Raw genomic sequence first — 22662 nt, 5'->3', positions numbered from 1 at the left:
CTTGTGAGTATTGGGTTATCTGGCTCTCCTCTCCAAGAACAACAAGCCCTCTAACTGCTAAGCCATCACTCCAGGCCCATTTAGTTTTTAAAGTAACAGGTAAAAGTGCTCATGTGTGCACAGACACCTACTGTTTCATAATTTAAGAGCAACAGATACTTTCAGCTCATTTAAAAATTGTAATTTACTATAAAGAACTATAAAATATTAAATCTTGGAACTGAACTATTTCTTAGGATTGTGCATATAGATAAACTGGCATCACTTCACAAAACTTTTTCAGATAAAACTCTATTTCACCCAAGGAATAAAATTAAAAACCACAGTCATTCCTCTTTATCTTTAAATATCTTCACTGTTTTGTGGTTTCTCTATTTATTTTGAGAATGTTAAATGTCCTGATGTGGCTTTTTTTTTTTTTTTTTTAATTTTTCGAGACAGGGTTTCTCTAGTTTGGGAGCCCGTCCTGGAACTAGTTCTTGTAGACCAGGCTGGTCTCGAACTCACTGAGATCCACCTGCCTCTGCCTCCCGAGTGCTGGGATTAAAGGCGTGCACCACCACCACCCAGCATGATGTGGCATATTTAACACAGAACAAAAAGTTTAAAAATGTTTTCCAACACTTTAAACGAGAAGCTGTTTAAATTCATAGAATAATTAATCCATTTATAATAATCTGTTGACTGAGAAAATTTAGGAACACTCTGAATTTAGTAGCTTTTAAAAAGATCTACACATCACAAAAACATTTAAAAATATGCTTGGTGTGTATTATAAATGAAGGCTGTTATATCTGTTATACAGAATATAGATATAGCTTAGCACACACTCTCAAAGAGTTTCTAAAATAATTCTGTTAACCCCCCCCCATGCTCTAACTTTCAAGTTGTTAATCTAGTAGAAAAGTTCTTCAAGTCATTTTAAAGTAGACTTCAAGAAAAATATGTAAGCTTGGAAATAAGACAAAGCTGGGTTTCAAACAAGGTTCTACCATGAACTACGCACTTCAACCCAGGTCTCATGTAGCTGAGACACTGTCAAGGATTAGAAACATGCTTGTACGTGTGTGCATGCAGAGTAAAACTGTGGGAAAAGCACTAAAAATCACATTAAATCACAATTAAAAAACCAGGGAATAACTTCTTAGGATATCAGTCATTAAAAAGAAGACAGTATTTCCCCACTGCATAATCTTATCACTCTTCTGGCCTTCCTTGGGTTGTTTGTTCATTTGGTTGTTTTGGGGGGGAGTGTTAAAGTAAGATGGTCTCATTCTGTCGCTCACACTGTCCTCTTTATAGCACCAAACCCCCTGCTTCATCCTCCCCAGTGCCAGATTTACAGATCTAAGTCAACACACCCAGCAGGCTTTTCACTCTTGTTGAAAATAGACTGACCTGTATACTTGAGAGTTTGTTTCTGAACTCTCTTCTATTCACTGGTCTTTATGCCATTACTGGAATATTTTGATTACTTTGATTTTTTAAAGTGTGTGTGTATGTGTGTGTACAGGATGCATGTGTGAACATTAGATCATGTGGGTCCTAGGGATGAACTCAGGTCCATCAGTATTGGGAGCAAGTGTCCTGACCAGCTGAATCATCTCATCAGTCCGTTTTAGTAAGATATTTAACTAGAAATATAGATCTCCCAATTCTGCTTTTTAAGGTTATTTTGGGTCCCTTAAAATTCCACTATCAATTTTGGATTTCAAATGTCGTCATTAGAATTTTGACGATACAGGCTCCAGATGTATCATTTGGGATAACAATGTTCTCTTAACACTATGTCTTCATTTACTCAGATTTTTTTAATTTCTTCCAGAAAATTTTCAGTCTTAAGATACAAATTTTAACTCCTTGATTAAATTTAATTCTTGGTATTTTATTCCTTTAGATATCATTGCAAATAAAAACTGCTTTTCTTAATTTCTCTTTTTTAAAATGGCTCATCGCTGGTATATAGAAACAAAACTGCTTTTTTGTGTCATCTCAGATCCTCCATCTCTGCATCAATTAGCATTAGTAGCTTTATCCTGACTCTCTGCAGGTATTGTTTAAGACATATACACAAATTTCCTTTTATACCTGTCATGAGACTACTTGTCTAACCAGAGAGAGAGAGATGCACGAGATCAAAGTTGTGATTTCCATCCAAATGGAAACTCAGGCTATGACTTAAGAAGTATCTAAGAACAAGACCTTAGTCATAAACAGGGTCAATATAAAAGGGACACAATATTAGGCCCTTAATCCTATATGGTTGGAATTCTTATAAAAGTAAAAGGTATCACTGGGCATAGTGGCACATACTTGTAACACCAGTGTATTTGAGAAGCTAAAGTACTTGGGCTACATACATATGAGACCCTGCCTCAAACAAATAGGAGCATTATGTTAAGAGAGAGACACATAGAAAAAGATAATTATATGACCAGAAAAGCAGAAAGTAAGGTGTTTATCTACAAGTCAAGGAATCTGAGCAACAACCAGAAGCCAGAAAATGCAAAGAATCCTATCTGACTTTTTAACATACTAGGCCTATTCACAAATTTCAGACTCAAGATTCAAAATCAACTCACTCCTTTTTCTAACACCCTCTGGTGTTTGGAGTTGAACCTGGGTTTTGCACATGCGAGACATATATTTTATTACTGAGCAACATCGCAGCATTCAACACCAACTCTTAAGTGTTCCCAGCCTACTGTTCTGCCTTATACAATTCAGATTTATCCCCCCCCACACACACACGAAAATTCTAAATACACAAATCTTCTAAATGGTATGGAAAGTCTCAAAAATATGGCAATTAATTATTAGTCCTAATTTATGAAGAAAAGAAACTGAGATTTGGGATAGACAAAAGGTCTCAAAGATAATGTTCTTTAATTTTTTAAGGTCTGTGTGAGTGCCCACCAGAACACTCTCATGTAGGAACGTCAGAGGATAACTTGTAGTTCTTTTCTTTTACCACACATGTTCTGGGGGCTGAACTCAGGTCATCAGCATTGGCAGCAACCACCTTTACCTACTGAGCCATCTTCTGTCCTTCACAGACACAATTCTGTTAATAAACTTGAATACCTGTCCCTCAAGATGGAAAACTTCCATATTTAGAAGAATTCATAAAGTTAAAAGATGGCATTCAGAGGCAATTCCCTTAAAGCAGAACAAAACACACTTTACTGAGGCAATACAAAATAACAGCGGCATGAGATCTACCACACAGTAGGCTGACTCTAGTCATTAAAAGCATATACTTCAAAACAATCAACTTCAAATATACCATCACAGAAATATACCAAACAAGACGCTAGCTAACTGCTTTTATTTAATCATTCCACACCATATGTATCAAACATTCTACTGCACTCTAAAAATGTAATATAACTACAATTCAACAATTAAAAATGCCAAGGACATGATAAGCAAGGTACTGGGCTCAGTCCTCAGCTCCAAAACTCAAAAATTTTAAATGGAAATAATGCAACATTGACAATCTATTATAACAATGTTATAAATACAAGAAATTTAAATATCATGTGTAGGGACTGGAGAGATGGCTCAGAGGTTAAGAGCATTGCCTGCTCTTTCAAAGGTCCTGAGTTCAATTCCCAGCAACCACATGGTGGCTCACAACCATCTGTAATGCGGTCTGGTGCCCTCTTCTGGCCTGCATGCATACACACAGACAGAATATTGTATACATAATAAATAAATATTTAATATCATTTGTAACTGGCACTATTTAGAAGGAAATCAACCACAAATATATAACAGCCCCAACCCTTATGGTAGCAAGAATTTTTCTTTACACCTCTTGAAAACAGATGAATATGTCACCCCTCATTAAGCCAAGTACAAGGGAATGAGTAATTCCCAAGCATATCTTTCTAAGTCATTTTGGGGATTTATCTTATTGGGCTACTCTACTAACTTTGGAATCACAGAGTAGGACTTAGGCCATGATAAAGAAAACTTAGTCTTTAATTCTAAAGAGCAACAGAAGACACAGAGGGTTGCAAAGGATGGAACAGAAAGACCTGACTACTGTAGAGATGACAGATTTGATAAAAATAATAGACCAACAATATAATCAATGAATTAGGAACACTGTATCTATGAAAATGTGAGAAGACAAGACAGGTAAAAGGGTCTCAACCAGGAGCTTCAGTAGACTCCCAGAATTTGCCAGAAACAAGAGGAATCCTGAAATACCCACTAAAGAACGAGCCATTCATAAAAACAAACTCGGCCCCTTTAAATACACCTTCCAAGGCAGCATAGCCTCTGAAGAGGCTCCACCATTTGGACTCACCTCTGCCCAGTCAATCTTTCCATCAGCTATTTTTACTCCAAGCCACACAAGGCAAACCATCTATAGAGTAAAAGTACAAACCTTTCAAAGACACAATCCTGTAAATCCCTGAAAACTATTTCTAATCAATGCAACGTTCCTGGCAATAATGAAACCAAGCATAGTGACTGAGAGGAGGCATGTGAATGAACTTAAGTTCATTCTCTACCCCAACAGAGCCGACAGCGTTATAGGCATGTGGGTATAATAAGCTGTATGTTCACCTGTCTGTTTAGCAGTTTTTATTAACTTAAGGTTCTCAGTCTTTCTAGTGCTGCAACCTTTTAATACAGTTCCTCATGTTGTGCTGACCCCCAATCATAAAATTATTTCGCTGCTACTTCATAACTGTAATTTCACTACAGCTGTGATTTGCAATGTTAATAATCTGATGTGTGCCCCCACACACAAGGAGGTCATGACCCTCAGGTTGAGAATCACTGCCTCAAGAAGTTTAAGTAGGAATGAAGAAAAAACAGTTCTACTGCCTGAAAGACTTACCCAACTTAATTTGAGGTATCGAGATACTATGACCTACATGCTAACATGGTAAAGGTAAGGTGGACATCACAAATGACAAAAAAGGTTTGAGTTCTCAGAAAGCAGAGAGTACTCCATTGTGTGTTAAGTTAGTGTACTCTACCTCTGGACTTCCAATATGAGATAAATTTTCTTTCTTTCTCTTTTCTATTGGCTTGTTAGGGTTTCTGTTTTCTTTTGAACAGAGAAGGCTGGCTTGGAACCCACTATAGAACCCAGGCCTTGAACTTCAGATCCTCCTGTCTTAGCCTCTTGAGTATGGCCCAAAACGTTTTCTTAATGTTTAATTAGCACCTTGTTACCTGACATGCTCAGTACACAACTGAAGACAATTAACAAAGACCTGATTATTAGGAGGCAAAAAGAAAATAATCAAAAAAACAAAAACTCCTTAGATAAGCTAATTAAGTTTTAAGTATTTTAGCAAAAATGGGCTTTATCATATTAGAAAAGCTCACTACAGCATGAAAACTTCGGTTTGTTAATTCTTTGCAATTTTGTCAGAAAATTATGCAAAAATATTAAAGCAGCCAACATTTGATTTATTATTCTTCTAATGAATATAACAATATAACATAGTTGCAACCATAATATCAAAGTTTTCATACTTGTAGTTCATTTTTCAAGATTAAGTCCAAATAAAACCATTCCTCCCCATCTCTGCTATGCACTGTTATCTATGAAATGTTCTACATGGTCTTGTTCTTATACCAATTATTTTAAGAAATTAAAGAGACCCCTTATACATGAAATAGCAAGATAAAATTGTTCACCAAATATCAAGTATCAGTTAAAGTTAATTACAAAGAAATCCAAGGGTTTACTAGTAAAAACCAAGGCTCTAGGCAGAGAAAAACAAATAGCTCCCCTGTGAACTGGTTAAGAGAAAAACTAAGCTGTCTCTGCCTCTATTTCCTTGCCCTCCGAAGTGGGATGACAGTCCCTAGCTTTTCGCTGCTCAAGCAGTATCAACTTAATTCACACGTTAAGTTTTCAGATGGTAAGTACTCTGTATCATTTTGATACTATTATTTTTTAACTCTTAAAAAAAGAATATAAATGCTAACATTGGAATTAATTAACAAAGAAAAATTTTTCTAAATACAATATATATGCTTTAAAATATTAATACAAAAATTATATAAACTTGAACAAGACACATGCTGGTAGTCTCAGCACCCTGGAGGTCAAGGGAGAAAGAGCCCAACAACTTTGAGACAAACTTGAGCTTCATCAGCCTAGGCTGTTATGAGACTGTCTCTAAAAATTTAAAATATAAAAAAAGCCGGGTGGTGGTGGCACACGCCTTATTCCCAGCACTCAGGAGGCAGAGGCAGGCGGATCTCTGAGTTTGAAGCCAGTCTGGTCTACAAGAGCTAGTTCCAGGACAGGTCCCAAAGCTACAGAGAAACCCTGTCTCGAAAACCAAAATAAATAAATAAATAAAGGGAGGGGGGATGGAATTATAAAGGGTCAATAAGTTCCCCAACTACATTAATCTATCAGTTTCATGCAATCATAATTAAAACCACAACAGATTGAGGGTGGCTCAAAGGGTTATTTCCCTTTTACTAGTTTTGACAAAATTATTCTAAAGTTAATTTGAAAACAGAAAACAGAAAAGCAAATCAAAATCTGAAAACTAAAGAACATCCTATCTTCTCTCTCCAATTAAACAGTACTGTGAAGTTGGAATGGTCAATAGTGAGAGGTTACAGGATTCTAGTATGATACATACCTGAGACAGTGCCACTACAGAAGAAAAACAAAATGGCAAGAAGTTATATAACCAGTGAGCACAGAAACAGAATTAAGAACTTATGGAAATTCAGTATACAATGAATATGGTATTTCAAATCTATAGAAAGGATGGGTTATTCAATAAAAGCTATTAACTGATTACATAGCTGGTAGTTAAGAACCTTTCAACCACTCCAAAATTAATTCCTGATGTTTAAAATTTAAACAGCAATGGAACTGTAAAAGTCACTGAAGTTAAAGACAACTCTGAGTCTAATTTTAGGTTACAGAAAGCATGATAACAAAAACTATACAAATGGATGACTGACAAATTTGACAGGAAATTTCAAAACTTCTGAAACCAAACAAAATTAAAAGACAAGCGACAAATTCCAAAGACACAGGCAGCAGATTTTACATGATGGCCCCCCCACAAGTAACATCTTATCGGGTGTGGTTTCCTATCAGACTTTAAGACTCGGGCTGAAAGCACGACCTGATTTGGCCAAAGAGATAGATGCAGAGAGGCTGGATATGTATACACACCAGAATTAAGAATGCTATTTTACAGCCAGGCAGTGGTGGCACACACCTTTAATCCCAGCACTTGGGTGGTAGAGGCAGGAGGATCTCTTTGAGTTCAAGCCTAGCCTGGTCTACAAGAGCTAGTTCCAGGACAGGCTCCAAAGGTACAGAGACACCCTGTCTTGATAAACAGACAAAAAAGAATGTGACTTTACTATCTTAGAGAAGCCAAGCTGGCAGTCTAAGTCACCTGTGAAAACAGCCTCACCTAAGGTTAGATCAGACTGGCCTGGGGAGGATTACCCCAACTGTTAACTCATCAGCCCACTACGGGTGCACCATTTCCTGGGCAAGTAGTTTTGGGCTGTGTAAGAAAGCTGGCTAAGCAACAGCCTGAGCAAGTGAAGACAACTAGCAGCATTTCTCTCTGGTTTTTTGCTTCAAGTTCCTGCTTGAGTAACCTAGAAACTGAAATAATCCTTTCTGTCCATAAACTACTGCTGGTCAGAGTGTTTAACACAACAGAGATGAAACAGAAGACTGGCCAAAGGAATGAAAAACACGGCAGTCTTAATAAGACCAGACTTACGACTCAGTGAACCAATACACTTTATACTGGATTCTGAGATGGTCTGTTGCAGAATAATTAAGAGATAAAATAGACACACACTATAAAAGACTAGTATTCTCAAATATATGAATCATGGTAGGAAAAACTAATACTGTTGGGAAATGGCACATGAACAGATACTCAGAAGCAGATGCCTAGCCTAAGCAAATGAAGAGACATTTGACCCTACTAGTTAGTACACACACACAATTAAGCTAACATACTGACAAAGATTATGATGAGCCAGCCAGATATGAGGAAACTGGAACTCTAAAGTACTAACTGCATAATGTTTATCAAACGTGGTTAATTTAAGGGAAGCAGAAGCAGGCAGATATGTTGAGTTTGAGGCCAGCCTGGTCTAGAGTCCTAAGACACCCAGGGCTACACAGAAGTCATGGTAACTCTTTATGTCCAGTAATTGTTTCATGTAATATTCTCTCAAACGCTCATTGCAGAGAGGCCTGCCCTGGGGACTAGGACCAAAGTCAAACCAGAAATGACCTTCATAATTTTGTTTATTAATTTATAGTTTTATTCTAAAACACCACTGAAGGCTTTAGGAGGGGAATAACAATATCTAGTTTCCACTTTAAGATCATTCTGATTGATGAATGGAGAATCAGAGTCAAGTGGAAATGAGGAAACAGTAATTGTTCAGATGAGCTAACAATTAACCAGATTTTCATAGTGTAAGATTGACACAAATAAACGGAGGTGGACATGAGGAGATATCAACTGAATACAGTAAAAGATAAAGAAGCCTGACCATGGAGGTGCATGTCTGTAATCCCAGAACTTCAGACAGAAGGATTCAGAGGTCCAGCCTAGTCTGAACTACATGAGACCCAAACTCCAAAAATAAAAGTAAACACTGTTTCTTGACCTTTTTTTCTAGAACTTTATCCTGAAATAGTCATATATAAACACAGACATGCTTACAAGGATGTTCACAGCAGTGCTTTTATTTCTGGAGACAGAATCTCATGCAACCCAGGCTGGTCTCTTTAGTTCAGTTGCCTAGCAAGTACAAAAATGCAAGAGCACAGGGCTATGTTTGATTCCCAAAGCTAAAGAGGGCGAGGAAGGGCTCAGAAAAAATAATACAACAAACCTAAAAGCCATATCTAAGTGATTAAGTAGACTGATCCATCCACCCAAGGCAAAAAAAAATACTAGGTAGTCACTTTAAACTTATAAAGATCTATTTAATGACAACAGTTAAATGCAAAGGACTAGTACGTGCATGCATGTGTATGCCACGCGCAAATGTAGAGACCAGAGGACAAGTTGTGGTGGTTAGTTCTCTCCTTCTACTACATGGGTTCCAGGCATTGACAGGAAGCACCTTTTACTTGCTGGGCCATCTCTCCACCTTTCCATTTTTAAGTAGTGCAGTCTTTACTTATACACACAAACACTGCATATGCAGTGTTACAAAAAGCCTAGCTGCCGGGTGTGGTGACAAAGGCCTTCAATCCCAGCACTCAGGAGACAGAGACAGGAGGATCTCTGTTCAAAGACAGCCTGGTCTACAAAAGGCTCCAGGACAGCTCCAGTATAGCTCCAGTATAGCTCCAGTATAGCTCCAGTATAGCTGGAGGTGGTGCATGCCTTTAATCCCAGCACTTCAAAAGCAGAGCCAGCCAGATCTCTGAAAGTTCAAGATCAGCATGGTTTACAGAGAGAGTTCTAGGACAGGCTACACAGAGAAGCCCTGCCTCAAAAAACCAGGAAAAAGGGGGAGGGGGGAGGAAGAAGAATGACTGATCAGTCATTAAAAGGCCTGCTTTGCAAGTATAAAAACCTGAATCTGGATCCCAGAACCCACTTAACGGTCAACTAACTGCATTGCTGGGAAAACAGAGACAAGTGTATTCCTGAAGCTTATTAGCCAGTCAGTCTAGCCAAACAGATAATCCCCTGGGTCAGTGAAATGTACTGTCTCAAAAAAAAAAAAAAAAAAAAAAAAAAAAAAAAAAAAAAAAAAAAAAAAAAAAAACCTAGGAGAAATGGAGGAAGACACAAGATCTCTGGCGTCCACATGTGAATTACACAGGTGCACAGACACAAGTACATCATACATAAATACACAATCCTATTTAGTTTAGTTTCCATCTGAGTGTTTAACATCTTTATACTTCAAAAGTATGTGCAAAACATACACCATTTTTATAAAGGAAGGAAATAAGCAATTCAGAAAAATCACCATTAATATGAACAGTAATTTCTTCACTCTCTAGAAGTAATACAATTATCAAGTGGATTATAAAGAACTATTCTAAATGAACATTAAGATGCAGAAACTCAAAGCATTAAAAAACTGATGGCATGTTTGGCGGCACGTACTTTTAATCCCAGCATTCAGGAAGCAGAGGCAAGCAGATCTCTAAGTTTGAGACTAGCCTGGTTCACAGAGTAAGTTTCAGGAAAACCGGGGATACACAGGGAAACCCTATCTTCAAAAACAAAAACAATACAAGCTATATAGTCACAATTTTGCTTACAACAACCTAACATAAGGTAAAACTATGGGGGGGGGGTGATGGCATCTCAGGATTGAGAAACAATACAAACATCTCACCAACACAGGTAACTATGAAACCATAACAAGAAGACCCACGCCTTCACTGAACTTTAAATCCAACCATTTGGACTCCCCTTAGATTCACCTAAAGATTATTTATTTGACTTATGTTCTTGAGTTCTTTTTCTAAAGCCTTTCCCCTATCAAACTGACAATGGCAGACACCAAAAAGGACAGAAAATGAAGACCTTCTAAGGAACAGTAAAGGACAGTCATTTTGAATTCACAGCATCATCATTACAAAGAACAGGTATTCCAGCAGGCCTTCTCCACTGGAAAAGTACTCAGCCCATTTAAAGATGTCACCACAGCTATCTTATTCCCCAAGGACAAAACTCTCATTGATATCTGAGATTACTGTCAACAGATGAAAGAAAAACACCACTCAGACTAAACAGCTTACAGATGTGCTTCAAGACATTTTACTGGTGGCTTTTAATTACTATTGTTCTTAGAACTTAAATTTTTTAAATATATTTTTGGGGTGGTGTGTGCGCCACAGGTACAGAGACTGGAGCACAACCAGCAGAGGTTGTTCCTTCCTTCCACCGAGAGGGTCCCAGGCTCAGTCAGGCCATCAGGCTGGGTGGAAGGCAGCTTTACACCTGCTAAGCCATATCTCCAGTTTGGCACTTTTACTTATAACAAGGAAACTAACTAGTGTTAATTTAGCAGTACTATAAGACTCTATAACTTGCCCAGGCTTCTCAAAGGCACCACTGTCAAGATTTCAATCTAAGCACTTCAATAGCCGGCTCCCCAGAAAAGTCAGCCCAGTGTTATGTTTTTAGTCTCTCTTCATTAATAAAACATGAAGATGTCAATATTAATTCAAAGTAATAAAAGTATTAGGGATAAATATAAGAAACAGATGCGATTCTCTTTTGGTACTGTCTATTCCTGTAAAAAAATAAACACAAATATCCTAAGGCCTGGAGGTAGAAGCTGATCTATAACTCAGACACAGTAAAATTAACCTTTTGTAGCTTTTAAAAAAAATTCACCTTTTAATATATACACAATATATATTCAAGTCAACACGTTCACTGTGTCAAAAAGAAGGCATAGCATATACCAAACTTCCCATTCCTCCCTCACTCCTGGCAACCACTAGTAGTCGACCTAGGCAAGCTTTCGGATCTAGCTTCCTTCTCTTATTTCCATCAACACGGTGCAATGTATCAATATTTCATTTTTTGTTTTCGAAGACAAAATTCCTCTTTGTAGCCCAAGATGTCCTGGAACTCGACCTATAGACTAGGCTGGCCTTAAACTCTCATAGAGATCTGTCTGCCTCTGCCTCCCAAGTTCTGGGATTAAAGGTATGTGCCACCACCACCCGGACATTCATCAAATTCCTAACATAAACTTATAAGATGTTAGACTTCTTTAGAAATAGAGGGTTTATTTTGTGTGCCAAGTTTTATGCCAGAGCCTTATTTAATTTTCCCAACTCTGTGAAGCAGAAATTACTTCAATTTTACAGAAGAAATTCAAATCTAAATAAAATAAACAGTTCACAAACTACTTAAAAATCAGTTAGTAAAGGTCAAAACTAGACAGCTAACCCAGAGATGACTCCAAAGCCTGGACTCTTTATATACCACGCCATCTTTTACACCGTATCGTTTACTTACCACTTAGATACACATACACTGTTTCACATCAGGACTCTTTAGACAAGCTATATGTTAAAATTCTAACACAGAAACTCCCCAAGATAAGTACATTTCTAAAAATCGTAGGTAACTTAGGTGTATTAGTTCTCCCAAACACACTTAATTATTTCTAGTGACATTTTTTTTAAAAAGGTCTATTCATGACTAGTACAAACATTACATAAATTACCCTATCCCCCTCAACCCCACCAACACACAAGTATGTTCTGCTACACAGACTGAATTGGGTCCTCTCAATTGTTGATGTCCTAAGCCAGAATGTAACTACATTTGGGGATAGGGCTTTTAGGAGGCAGGTACAGTTAAGTGAGAACAACTCAATGAAACTGATGTCTCTGGGAAAAACATCCCTCCTAACCCTACTAAGCTTCCACTCTCCAGCTTTGAGAAAATAAAACTGAAATCTCAAGCACTGAAGAAAAAAAAAAAAAGCAGTTCTGCAGGCACAAGTTAAACCAAGAGAGATACATACATGTCTGTTGCTCAAATCTGTTTCAGTCTCTGGTCAGACACTAAAAAACAGAACATTCTTCTATCTGTTAATTTAGAATTTTACAATAAAGTCAAGGTAATACAGTCCAATGAACTCTGGGGGTAAACAAACCTGAATCTGAGGCTCTGGCTACTTCTGACCTTTGGTAATAAGTAAGAAACCAGTTCTATATCCATCTTGTAGCAGTGATGCTGGTGGTGCTGGTTTTTGTTTAAGTAATTTTATTAGTACTTTCTATCTGCAAATACCACACCATATCCTACCAGAGCCGTACCCAGTACAGTTCTAGAATGTTACAAGGCACTCTAAAACTGTGACTATTACTGTTAGTACGTAAGATTCTAAAATACCAGACAACGTCAAACCCATTTGGATATAGACAGTATGTGCCACGTATTTTACTGGTAACACAAATATAAAAATGGAGAACACTGGGCTAATTAATGGTATGACTTGGGAAAAAGAGTATCAAATCCTTTAGAACCAAAGCGGGGGGAAGACAATTTAGGGACTACTTCTCAGAAGGTATCACAAGGAAGAAGACTCTTGGCTCTTTGTGTTTCTCCATAAAGCAAAATTCTCAAACCTATATTTGGAGAGACATCTCCTATGATTCCTCAACTCAGATCACCTCTTAGGAGTTTTACATCCCCTCAATTCTACCCATTAATTTCAAAGAAGGTGTAGAAGGAGGAGAAAGGAAACAAGGGTTTGAGTATCTTTTTACTAGCTCCAACTACATAAAACTGATACTCCTTACTCTCCCAATAAAGAAAGTTATGCAATAATCTCTTAAACTAAAGTTGTATGTAGGATAAAATATTAAAGTGATTAATGTAATTTCCTCTTTACTGGCCAAATGGTACCTGACTAATTATTTAGCTTATTCCAAATGGATTAATAAGATACCCAAAACCCCGAATACAATATAAAGTTTAATAAATTTTATCCACACTCATATGCAAGGCTTATTCACTTAATACCTATAATATTGATATTCAAAAATACTGAAGATCAGAGGCTCCTACTTCTAAAATAAGTATCTGTGGAAGAGTCACATATTCAACAGCTGCAAGCACAAATGGAGACCCATGGGAGTAGAGATGACTATTTTCATCCTCTCACAGATATACAACTTGGCACTATAATCCTGTGAATTAATAGGATTATCTTTTTACCAATATGCTCAATTAGCAAGGCAGTTCAGATAACCCGAATTTTCTGTCCCTTGATTGCACTTCTCTCAAGTGTGTATTAAATTTATCGTTACTATAACTTAAAGCAGCAAAACCATAAAAAGTTTCAAAAACCAAACATAAACACAGGAAGAAAGCTGAAAAAAAAATCCGTTTCCTCACTTAATCAATATGGCTGGGCATAAAGCAGTTTGATTAGTAGTATTCCTGTAACTGACCACTCTCTGAACCTATATCTCAAGCAAACATTACTAATGAATATATGGCAGTCTTCCTCATCAATCCCAGAAATGTATCAATGCCCTTATCTATCTGCCTATTAGTCACTACCTACTGAATTCCATTAGCAAAATGTAACCTATTTGGCAACCTTAAATAAGGTCAATGGTAAAGCAAACCGCCTGAAAATTTTGTGCAACTAGTCTAAAATAAGTAAGTTTTTAATCTCAAAACAAAAGAAGCTCACAAAGCATCTATTATTTGATCCTCACAACTCAGTCAAGAATTACCTCTCTACATACTGAGGGGCACAGGCACATTCAGTTAGCAGAATGCTTGTCTACTATGTAGCAAGCCCTGCGTAGAATCCCCAGTACAGCATGAAGCTGTGCATGTCACCAGCATTCTGGTGTTACAGGTGGGGAAAAAAAAAATCAGAATTAAAGTCATCCTCAGTTATAGATTTGCCTCTGAGGACAACACAATACCTGAGACCCTGTCACAAAAAACAAACAAACTATATACAGTTATATACATATATACATACTGATATTTACCACTGATTTGTACAGATGTAAGTGTGGGGGGGCAGACAGAGACAGAGAAATTACACGCTTAAAGGCCATTCAGTAAGCAGTAAATAGCTTTGGTCAATCCTCACAACCCCATTATGCCTTTTTACATGAGAAAGTCAGAGCATCTAGTGTTACAGTAGACTGGGCCATACAATATGGCTCAAAAATATCAATCAAAACTTTTCTAGGCTCTCCTGAGAGATCAGACTATAATGAACTAAGTATTTTAAGTCTAACAGACTCTTCTTTCTGTTAAAAAAGGTAAGGTAAAATTTGAGTGATCAGCTAGTGTTTAAAATTGCAATCCCAAACACACACTTTCGGATCACAAGGAATATGCTTCTGAAGCATCACACAACTGGAAGAACAGAACCAAAAACTCAACAGGCTACTACAAATGCCAGCCTGGTATTTTGGGTCTGTGGCTTTTTTCCCCTCAACTCTTCCACTGTCCTGTGTAAATACTAAACCATGTTTTTTGCTGTCCACCTCTAATCAAAATTTCATAACTCTATACACAGCATTTAAATGTGGAGCATGTCTTATGACTTTCAGGAATGTTAAGCATTTAGTTCCCTTCTGTATAAGATTACTACACTATGTGACAATAACATGCTGTTCCTAAAATTAAATCATCTGAGAGATCTTACCACAAATACTCAATACTGTAAGATACTTATTTCTTCCGAATTCTGACCAACTTAAATAGAAATTCCTACTCAATATTCCTATTTCTGGATGGTCCTTGAAACACCAAAACTATCTTTCACAGAACTTTAAAAAAAGATCCCATTAGAAGTCCTAACAGCATCTGTGATTAACCAAATACTAGAAGTCCTTTCTTAAGCACCAAAGTATCCCAACAACCGCTCCCAGCACTGGAGGTTACCTCATACCAAGCCATCCTACCCTCACAGCTACCTAAGTAGTTAACTGCTCCTGCCCAAGCTGAGCACACCACCTACCGAACAAAGCATTCAAAGTGAAAAACTAGCTGATCCTCTTTTCTCCTCTTAAATTATTCAAAATCAGCCTACAAAGAATTACTGTAGACTGCTCAAACATCTTAGACCTGGAAAGATGTTCTATGCCTATGCTACTGGAAATACTGCAGTGTGATCTCTCTAGCTCTATTACTACTAAGAAGTATAGTAAGAAAACAACTTAAAAAACAAGTTACATTTTACTGGAAACTAGAACTTGTAAGTCCAGACATAATTTACCCAAGACAGACAATGTACGGTATTTAAGTTTTATCAAAAACTTCAATGAATTTTGTTCACAATCTTTCAGATAGCTTTCTTTAATCTTTATTTTTAATACTAAGAAAATTATTCCAAATCTGAAAAAGCAGTGTACTAACGTGTTCTACGAGACAAATACAGCATTAAGTCACTAAAGTAGAAATCGACAGTATGTAATATTACAGGACAGAGCAGTCATGAATTTTGTTAACAGCTCCTGAATTTTCAAGGCTACTAAGTTTAAGAAAAATGTACAAAAATTTAGCTGAAGTTTCTCATATTGCATTTCACAAAGATCAATCTTGGCTTCTGGTTTGTATGCCATAATTACTTTTTAAACATTTGAAATAGCTTGTGTGAAATCACTAAGGAAAAGAGGTCAGTTAGCATTAAGCAAAAATCTAAGACTAACATAAATAAAGATATGACACGTGGAGTCGGAGAAAATTCACAGTAACCTTAAGTGAACACAACATAAAAAAATACTTAAAAGTGACCCGGGACTGTGTTCAACCCTGATTTGGGGTGGGGGGTGGGAGGGATATAAAAACTAAAGTTTAAAGCGGAACCTACTTATAAATGAGGGGAAAAAATTCCAATGACATAACATTTTCATGCCAAAAAGAAGGAATTCGTAATTGTATCATTCAAATCTTATGGCATTACATTATAAAGGTCTTGGCAAGGGCTGGCCATTAATCTTTTAACACAAAGGAGCTTCAAATCCAAATGAACTGAGAGACTATCTCCGGAGAAAGACATGGAGTAGTTTACTTCGTCCACAATAGTTTAACCTAAAAGGAAGGCCTTTAAGGATGATAACGCAAAATGGATCAGCCTCCGGTCTACGAAGGCCCCGATCTCACTAAGTCTTGCACCAATCCAGAACCAGAACCAGGAGGTTATGGACACAAAACAAGCTTAGAAAAGGCTTGGGGGGGGGGGGGTCCCCTCCAATGAATGACACACCGCATCATGGTTTATTCTCCTACACAATCGGAGAAACAAAAAACCGAGAAATAACACACCATATGTTTCATCCTATCAATCAAAAAGAAAAAAAAGCATTTCACGACGGTCCATCCAATTCTTTCCTTTGGGGCTGAAAGAAGAAACTGTTGTATTGATTACAGAGAAAGGGAAAAGCCGCTTACTGCTGCAATGCAACACAGCCTGCTACAGAACGGGAGAGAAGGGCTTTCCAAACAAAACCCTCCCCCGCCCGGGCTTACAAACCTCAAACAACTTGTCCCAGTCTTTCGCGGTCCCCCGCCAGTGCAAACCTAGTAAATTCCCTCCCTTCCCCCACCATCGGGAAATTTCACCTTTCCCCGCTCCTCTGCTTACCCCTACCAGAGGCACTTCATTCCCCACAGAGATTTCAGACCTCTCAAACTTTCCTCCCCCCACCTCCCCCCTTTTTTTTAATTAAACACTAGAGCTTTGTCCTAAAAGTGCAGGGAATTTTTACATCTACACGGAAAATACCTGTTCCTCGGCAACGAGCACGCTACGGATCTCGAGCCCCTCCCCATCTCCTGGGTTTCGCTAGCCGAGGCTGGGGGAGGGAGGAGGGAGCAGGCGAATTAAACTGAGGAAGGGGAATCCAGGGTGAAAGAAGAGCATCTGAGGGAATACGAAGGACCCCCTCCCCCAAATCTGAGAGCTTGGAAGGGGGGGGGCAGGAGGGAGGGCGGGAGGAGAAACCCTAAAGGGACAAAAGGGAGCGGGGAAGAGCTGGGAGAGCCGGCGCCGCGGGCCGGGGGCAGGCGGGTCCGCGCAGAGCGGTCGCGGCGCCGCGGCACAATGGCTGGCGGCCCGCGCGCCCCTCACCTCATGGTGCCGGCGGCGCCGAGGCTTCCCCGGCGCGGGAGACGCCGAGCGGAGGGTCTCTCCTCAGGCGGGGAGGCGGACGCCGCGGGGACGCGCGAGCAGAGGCGGCTCCGGCACGGGCGACCGGGCTACACCATCTCCGCGCTCAGAGGCGAGGCGCCGGCCGGCCGGCCCGCCAAGCGCGAGCGACCACGGGCTGAGGAAGGGGGCGCAGGGGCCGAGGCGCCGAGTGGGGTACCCGGCGGCCGCCGCCTCCTCCCCGTCGAGCCTCGTCCTTCGCCTCAGACGGGAGCCGCCGGGGCCGCGCGCCCGCCCGTCCGTCCGCCCGCCCGTCCGTCCGCGCCACAGGCCGCTCTGAGTGCGCCGCCGCCGCCGCCGCCGCCGCCGAGGCCGTGAGGAACCGGCAGCTGCTGCAGCCGCGGGAGGAGAGCCGGGCTCGCCGCGGGGCGCCGGGGGCGGGGCGGCGGAGGAGCACGCAGGCGCCGCCCTCCTCCCGCCGCCCCCGCCGCTCCCGCGTCGCCCGCTCCCCCTCCCCCTCCTTCCCGGGGCGAGGGGCAGCACGCGCGAGGGGGCTGCGGGGCGGCGGCTGAGGCGGCGGCGGCGGCCCTTTGTTGCCGCCCACCCGGCTCCGCGCCCCCTGCGGTCGGGGGGGGGGGGTCGACGCCCGCTTGCCCTTGACCCCGCTCTCCGTCCGCGGCCCTCCCGCCGCCGGGAGGCCCAGGTGAGGAGCGGACCGCGGGGGGGCGTGACTAGCCGGGCGCGATCGCGGAGGGGAATCGGGCGCGCGGGCTGGCATCCCGCAGTCGCCGTCGTCGTGTGTTTCCCCCCCCCATGCGCGCCCCCGCTGCGGCGCGACACCCTCCCCTCCTCCGGGTGAGGGGCGGGGTGTAGGGGAGTCCCGAACACGCAAGACTTGGTCATCGTCGTCCTCCGGGTTCCCGAGGACCCCCGAGCGTGCGGGACCTGGGGACCCGGCCGACGCGTGCACGGTACGCGGGTGACCGCGCGCACACACATGCACACACAACACACACACATACACAAGCACACACACGCAGAACTAACGCATCGGTGGCCCGAGGCACGCGGTACCCTGTGCAGCCGCGAGAGACGCAGCCCGTGGAACCCTTTCTGTCGTCACCAGCTGAAAGGGAATCCCGGCCGGGGGCGGGGAGGGATGGGAACTGAGGATAATTTTAAATGTTCTATCTTTCACCTAGTCTGGAGCTCACCTCCTTGAAAAAAAGGTAGATGTACAATACTAACGCCGCGGGGAATGTGTTGCATCAGATGGTGCAGGGGGCGTCTGAGAAGCCCGAATTTGTAAATAAATAAATAAATGAGTGAATGAATAAAGGGGGTACTATCCCCCCAAAATCCAATGGTCTACTAAAAAAATTAAACTGGACAAATACCCCCCTTGTGTGTGTGGTATTCAAGATGCCTGGAATAGGACAGAAAGGTTTTACTGCTACGGGATTCCTATTGCATCCAAAATGGAGGACCTATCAATACTGCAGGAATCCATTCAAAAGTTTGATGTTCCTTGTAAAATGGGCTACGACTCAAAAGATCGTTATGAATACTGGGAATATGTACACTTTGAAATGAAAAGCAAACGTATTATAGTCATCCCTTGGTCAATGCCTGACTTGTCTGGAGAACAGCATAACCTGGTTTTCGCTGTGAAAAGCCTCCTGGTTTCAGAGCTTAACAAAGACAATGTGCTTTTTGGAAGGAAGCCCTGCAAGAAGCAGTGACCTAGAGCTGCAGCACAGGACCAGGGTGGCCTCGGGTAGTAAAAAGCAGGGTGCCTCTGCCCTAAACATGGTGTACTTGGAGAACACTAATTTCCACCCACATAGCTAATTACAACTTGCCATCACAGAGCATTTTATTCAAGGATCTTCAAGGACTGAAGAGAAAACAGCCTTGTCAGTCAAATGTCCTTGTTGCCATATGACAAGAGACAGAGAAATATACATATCAATCAATCCCATGCATTACTTGTACAAAGCCATGATGTCATGATTAGCAAACATCTCGACTATGAGGTGCACTGTCTTTATATACATGACTAGTTTAAAATGCTTACGCAGGGAGAGGGGGAGTGGGAGGGTGTTGGGAAGAGGGGCGTAAATGGAAACTTATAATTTAATAAAATTACTTTCAAAAAATAAAATAAAATAAAATAAAATGCTTATGCCTTAAGCATTCAACAAGGTAAACATTTGCTATGGAAGCCTTCATTCTTGATTTTAAAAGAGTATTAATGTATATTTAATCATCTTGGGGGGAATTAAGATGCATATTCAACCATATTCATGCCAGTTTTCCTTTGTCCATTCCTACCAATACAGTAAATGCAACAGCGCCTATGTTCAGATAAAAATCAACAGAACCAAAGAGGTGGAGATACCACTGTAATGACTCAAACTCTCTTGTCAGAGACAAGAAACACGAATAAAAAATTCCTTGGAAATCATGCCATAACCTGGTTCTCATTTGTAAAAGTTAATCCATCCTGTTCTAAATAAGTTGTATATCATCAGCATCTTTATCCTAACAGCAAATGTCCCAATGGCATGGGTACCAAACTAAGTGATCCAAGAGGAAAATGCTATTCTTGTTTTCTGTGTTTATTAAAAATGTACCAGCCAAGAATGTTGGCTGCCTACACCCATTTCCATCCTTTTGAATGGCAGTCTGCCAGCTCACAGTTGGTCACACCATTGCCTTTGATTTTAGATCTTGCATTGGCTGGCCTGACCTCCAAAGGTCATTTTATGGAAGGGCAGTTTGTTAGCTCTGACAAAATAGTACTTCTTGTTCATATTTGGTCTAACATTGAAAGTGCGCAAAAAAGCAAACAAGCTAGAAACAGACTAACTTCATGGGCAGCTTCATGGTTGTGTTATAGAAATACAGACTAGTTCTGGTCATGGGCAGCTTCATGGTTGTGTTATAGAAATACAGACTAGTTCTGGTCATGGGCAGCTTCATGGTTGTGTTATAGAAATACAGACTAGTTCTGGTCATGGGCAGCTTCATGGTTGTGTTATAGAAATACAGACTAGTTCTGGTCATGGGCAGCTTCATGGTTGTGTTATAGAAATACAGACTAGTTCTGGTCATGGGCAGCTTCATGGTTGTGTTATAGAAATACAGACTAGTTCTGGTCATGGGCAGCTTCATGGTTGTGTTATAGAAATACAGACTAGTTCTGGTCATGGGCAGCTTCATGGTTGTGTTATAGAAATACAGACTAGTTCTGGTCATGGGCAGCTTCATGGTTGTGTTATAGAAATACAGACTAGTTCTGGTCATGGGCAGCTTCATGGGTTGTGCTACTATATAGAAATACAGAATTCTAGAGATGGGAGGAATCTAACTGTTCACTCGTTTTTTAAGGAGAGGAGTGTGAGAGCCAGAGAGGTAAAGTAACTTGCCCATTGTCACAAAGTGCTTTGTAATAGAACTGGAACTTAATCCCAGGATTTCCAGTTCTTGGCCCATTGTCTCTCTGCCTGCATCATACTGCCTAAGAGTTCACTAAGGAAGAAGTACAGCTGATTGTCTTCTCATACGCCTAAACCGTACCTAGAAATTGGAGTTGGCCTGACTGAATCCTAACACTCTTCGAAAATGATTTGAACTCTATTAGGGTTGCCCATCAGACACAATGCCTGGTCCGTCATGGAGGGACCTGGATATTTGAAAGGTGAATGAAAGGAGAAATGAGTGAGACAGCGCTCTAATCTACAGAAGATTAATACGCTTGTGAGTGCTGCGGCTCTAACCCTGGGTGGCTACATTCCCACCTCAGCCTTTTCTCCTGACACAGAGTATATGGATCTCAACTTTCCCCCACAATCTGCCCCGGTTTGCTGTGGCAGATTGACCTGCACAGCTTTAAGCAGTGTGTACTCCCATGGAAACGAAAGAAAACAAGCTTCTGCTGCTGATAGGCAGGCTAGGGAGTCAGCTCTGAGGGCTTCCCTGGAGCAGACCTTATTTAAATGCATCTGATAGCATCAGTAGGCTCTCCTCCATTTATGGACAAGAAGAGGAAGCATGACTAACACTACTCCTCGGTCAGAAAATCACTGTTCAGGGCACAAGGCCTTCCCCTCCCTCCTCCCCTGGAGTTACCTGGGATGGATGAAAGTAGAAAAGTAATTGGGCACGAACTTTACTGTATACTTTATAATTGCATGTAGCACTGCTGCACTTTCTGGCAGTTCATGGTGAAATATTTGCCCCCCCCCCACAAATGGTGGGAAAATAATGTAGAACATTGACATTCTAGCAGGATTCGTGATATTTTTATTACTCCTCCTTTAGCCGCTTTGGCTGCCCACATATAATCTCAGTTCAAAAAGTCTATCAGCAGACATTAGAAGAAACCATCGGCCTCTCTGTCATTTGCCTCTCTTCCCATTTGTCAGCCAGCTCCATTTCTCATCCCTCTCCCTTCTAAACTGGGATCAGTTTGGTTAACTTCGCTTCTTCCTTTCCAAAGTTGCTTTCAGCCTGACAGTGCTTCGACCTGGCAGGTGACTCCCAGAGCCCCAAAGAAGTGGTGTTATTTAATTGGTAGAGGTCATATTCTAGAAGACACAATGGATTATTTATGCAAATTTCAGCCATGATTGCATTAATGAATGTGGCTCCATTTCTAGAAAATAAGCAAACATCCGCGCTTTAGAAAATGGCTACAAACAAGAATGGCCATAATCTAATTCTGAACCTTTAAATCTAGCAGGTGGCCTGAGGGGAAAAACAGTGATTGTATTCTTTCTTACACTGAATTGACTTCTGTTTACTGTAATCAGACTTGATGGACTACAGCTTGGTTTTTGTGGACAGCGCACCAGACCACAACTGACCTTGGAGTATTTCCTCAAGAGATGACCCAAAGAAATGTTCATAAAGATTATTTCTTGGCTAATCACAGCTGAGAAGAAAGATGGTACTACTAGGATATATCCCAAATAAGTTTGCTTCAAAAACTAACTCACACGATTCAACACTATCTCATTTGGAAATTTTTTAATTTCAGGT

At 40.7% G+C, this 22662-nt stretch overlaps 1 protein-coding gene across 7 annotated transcripts in view; it reads right to left on the bottom strand.

Moving 5' to 3' along the window:
- Window positions 1-17752, bottom strand: part of Enah (ENAH actin regulator) — a 103335-nt gene extending 85583 nt beyond the window's left edge. For 2 of the 7 annotated variants that reach the window (XM_085687605.2, XM_087906062.1), the window contains exon 1: window positions 12643-12784. In XM_085687605.2, the coding sequence (XP_085543731.2) occupies window positions 12643-12707 (65 nt within the window). In that variant the 5' untranslated portion in view covers window positions 12708-12784. Of the gene's footprint in view, window positions 1-12642; window positions 12785-17253; window positions 17365-17598 lie in introns of those variants that run through there. The other 5 variants (XM_085687608.2, XM_085687606.2, XM_087906061.1 and 2 more) reach the window with 5 other exon arrangements.
- Window positions 17753-22662: the final 4910 nt, after the last annotated feature.

Source organism: Myodes glareolus, chromosome 5 (assembly GCF_982192425.1).
Source record: "Myodes glareolus chromosome 5, mMyoGla1.1, whole genome shotgun sequence".
NCBI lineage: Eukaryota > Metazoa > Chordata > Mammalia > Rodentia > Cricetidae > Myodes > Myodes glareolus.
Note: the sequence above shows the minus strand (reverse complement) of the source record. Positions and strands in the feature narration are given on the sequence as shown.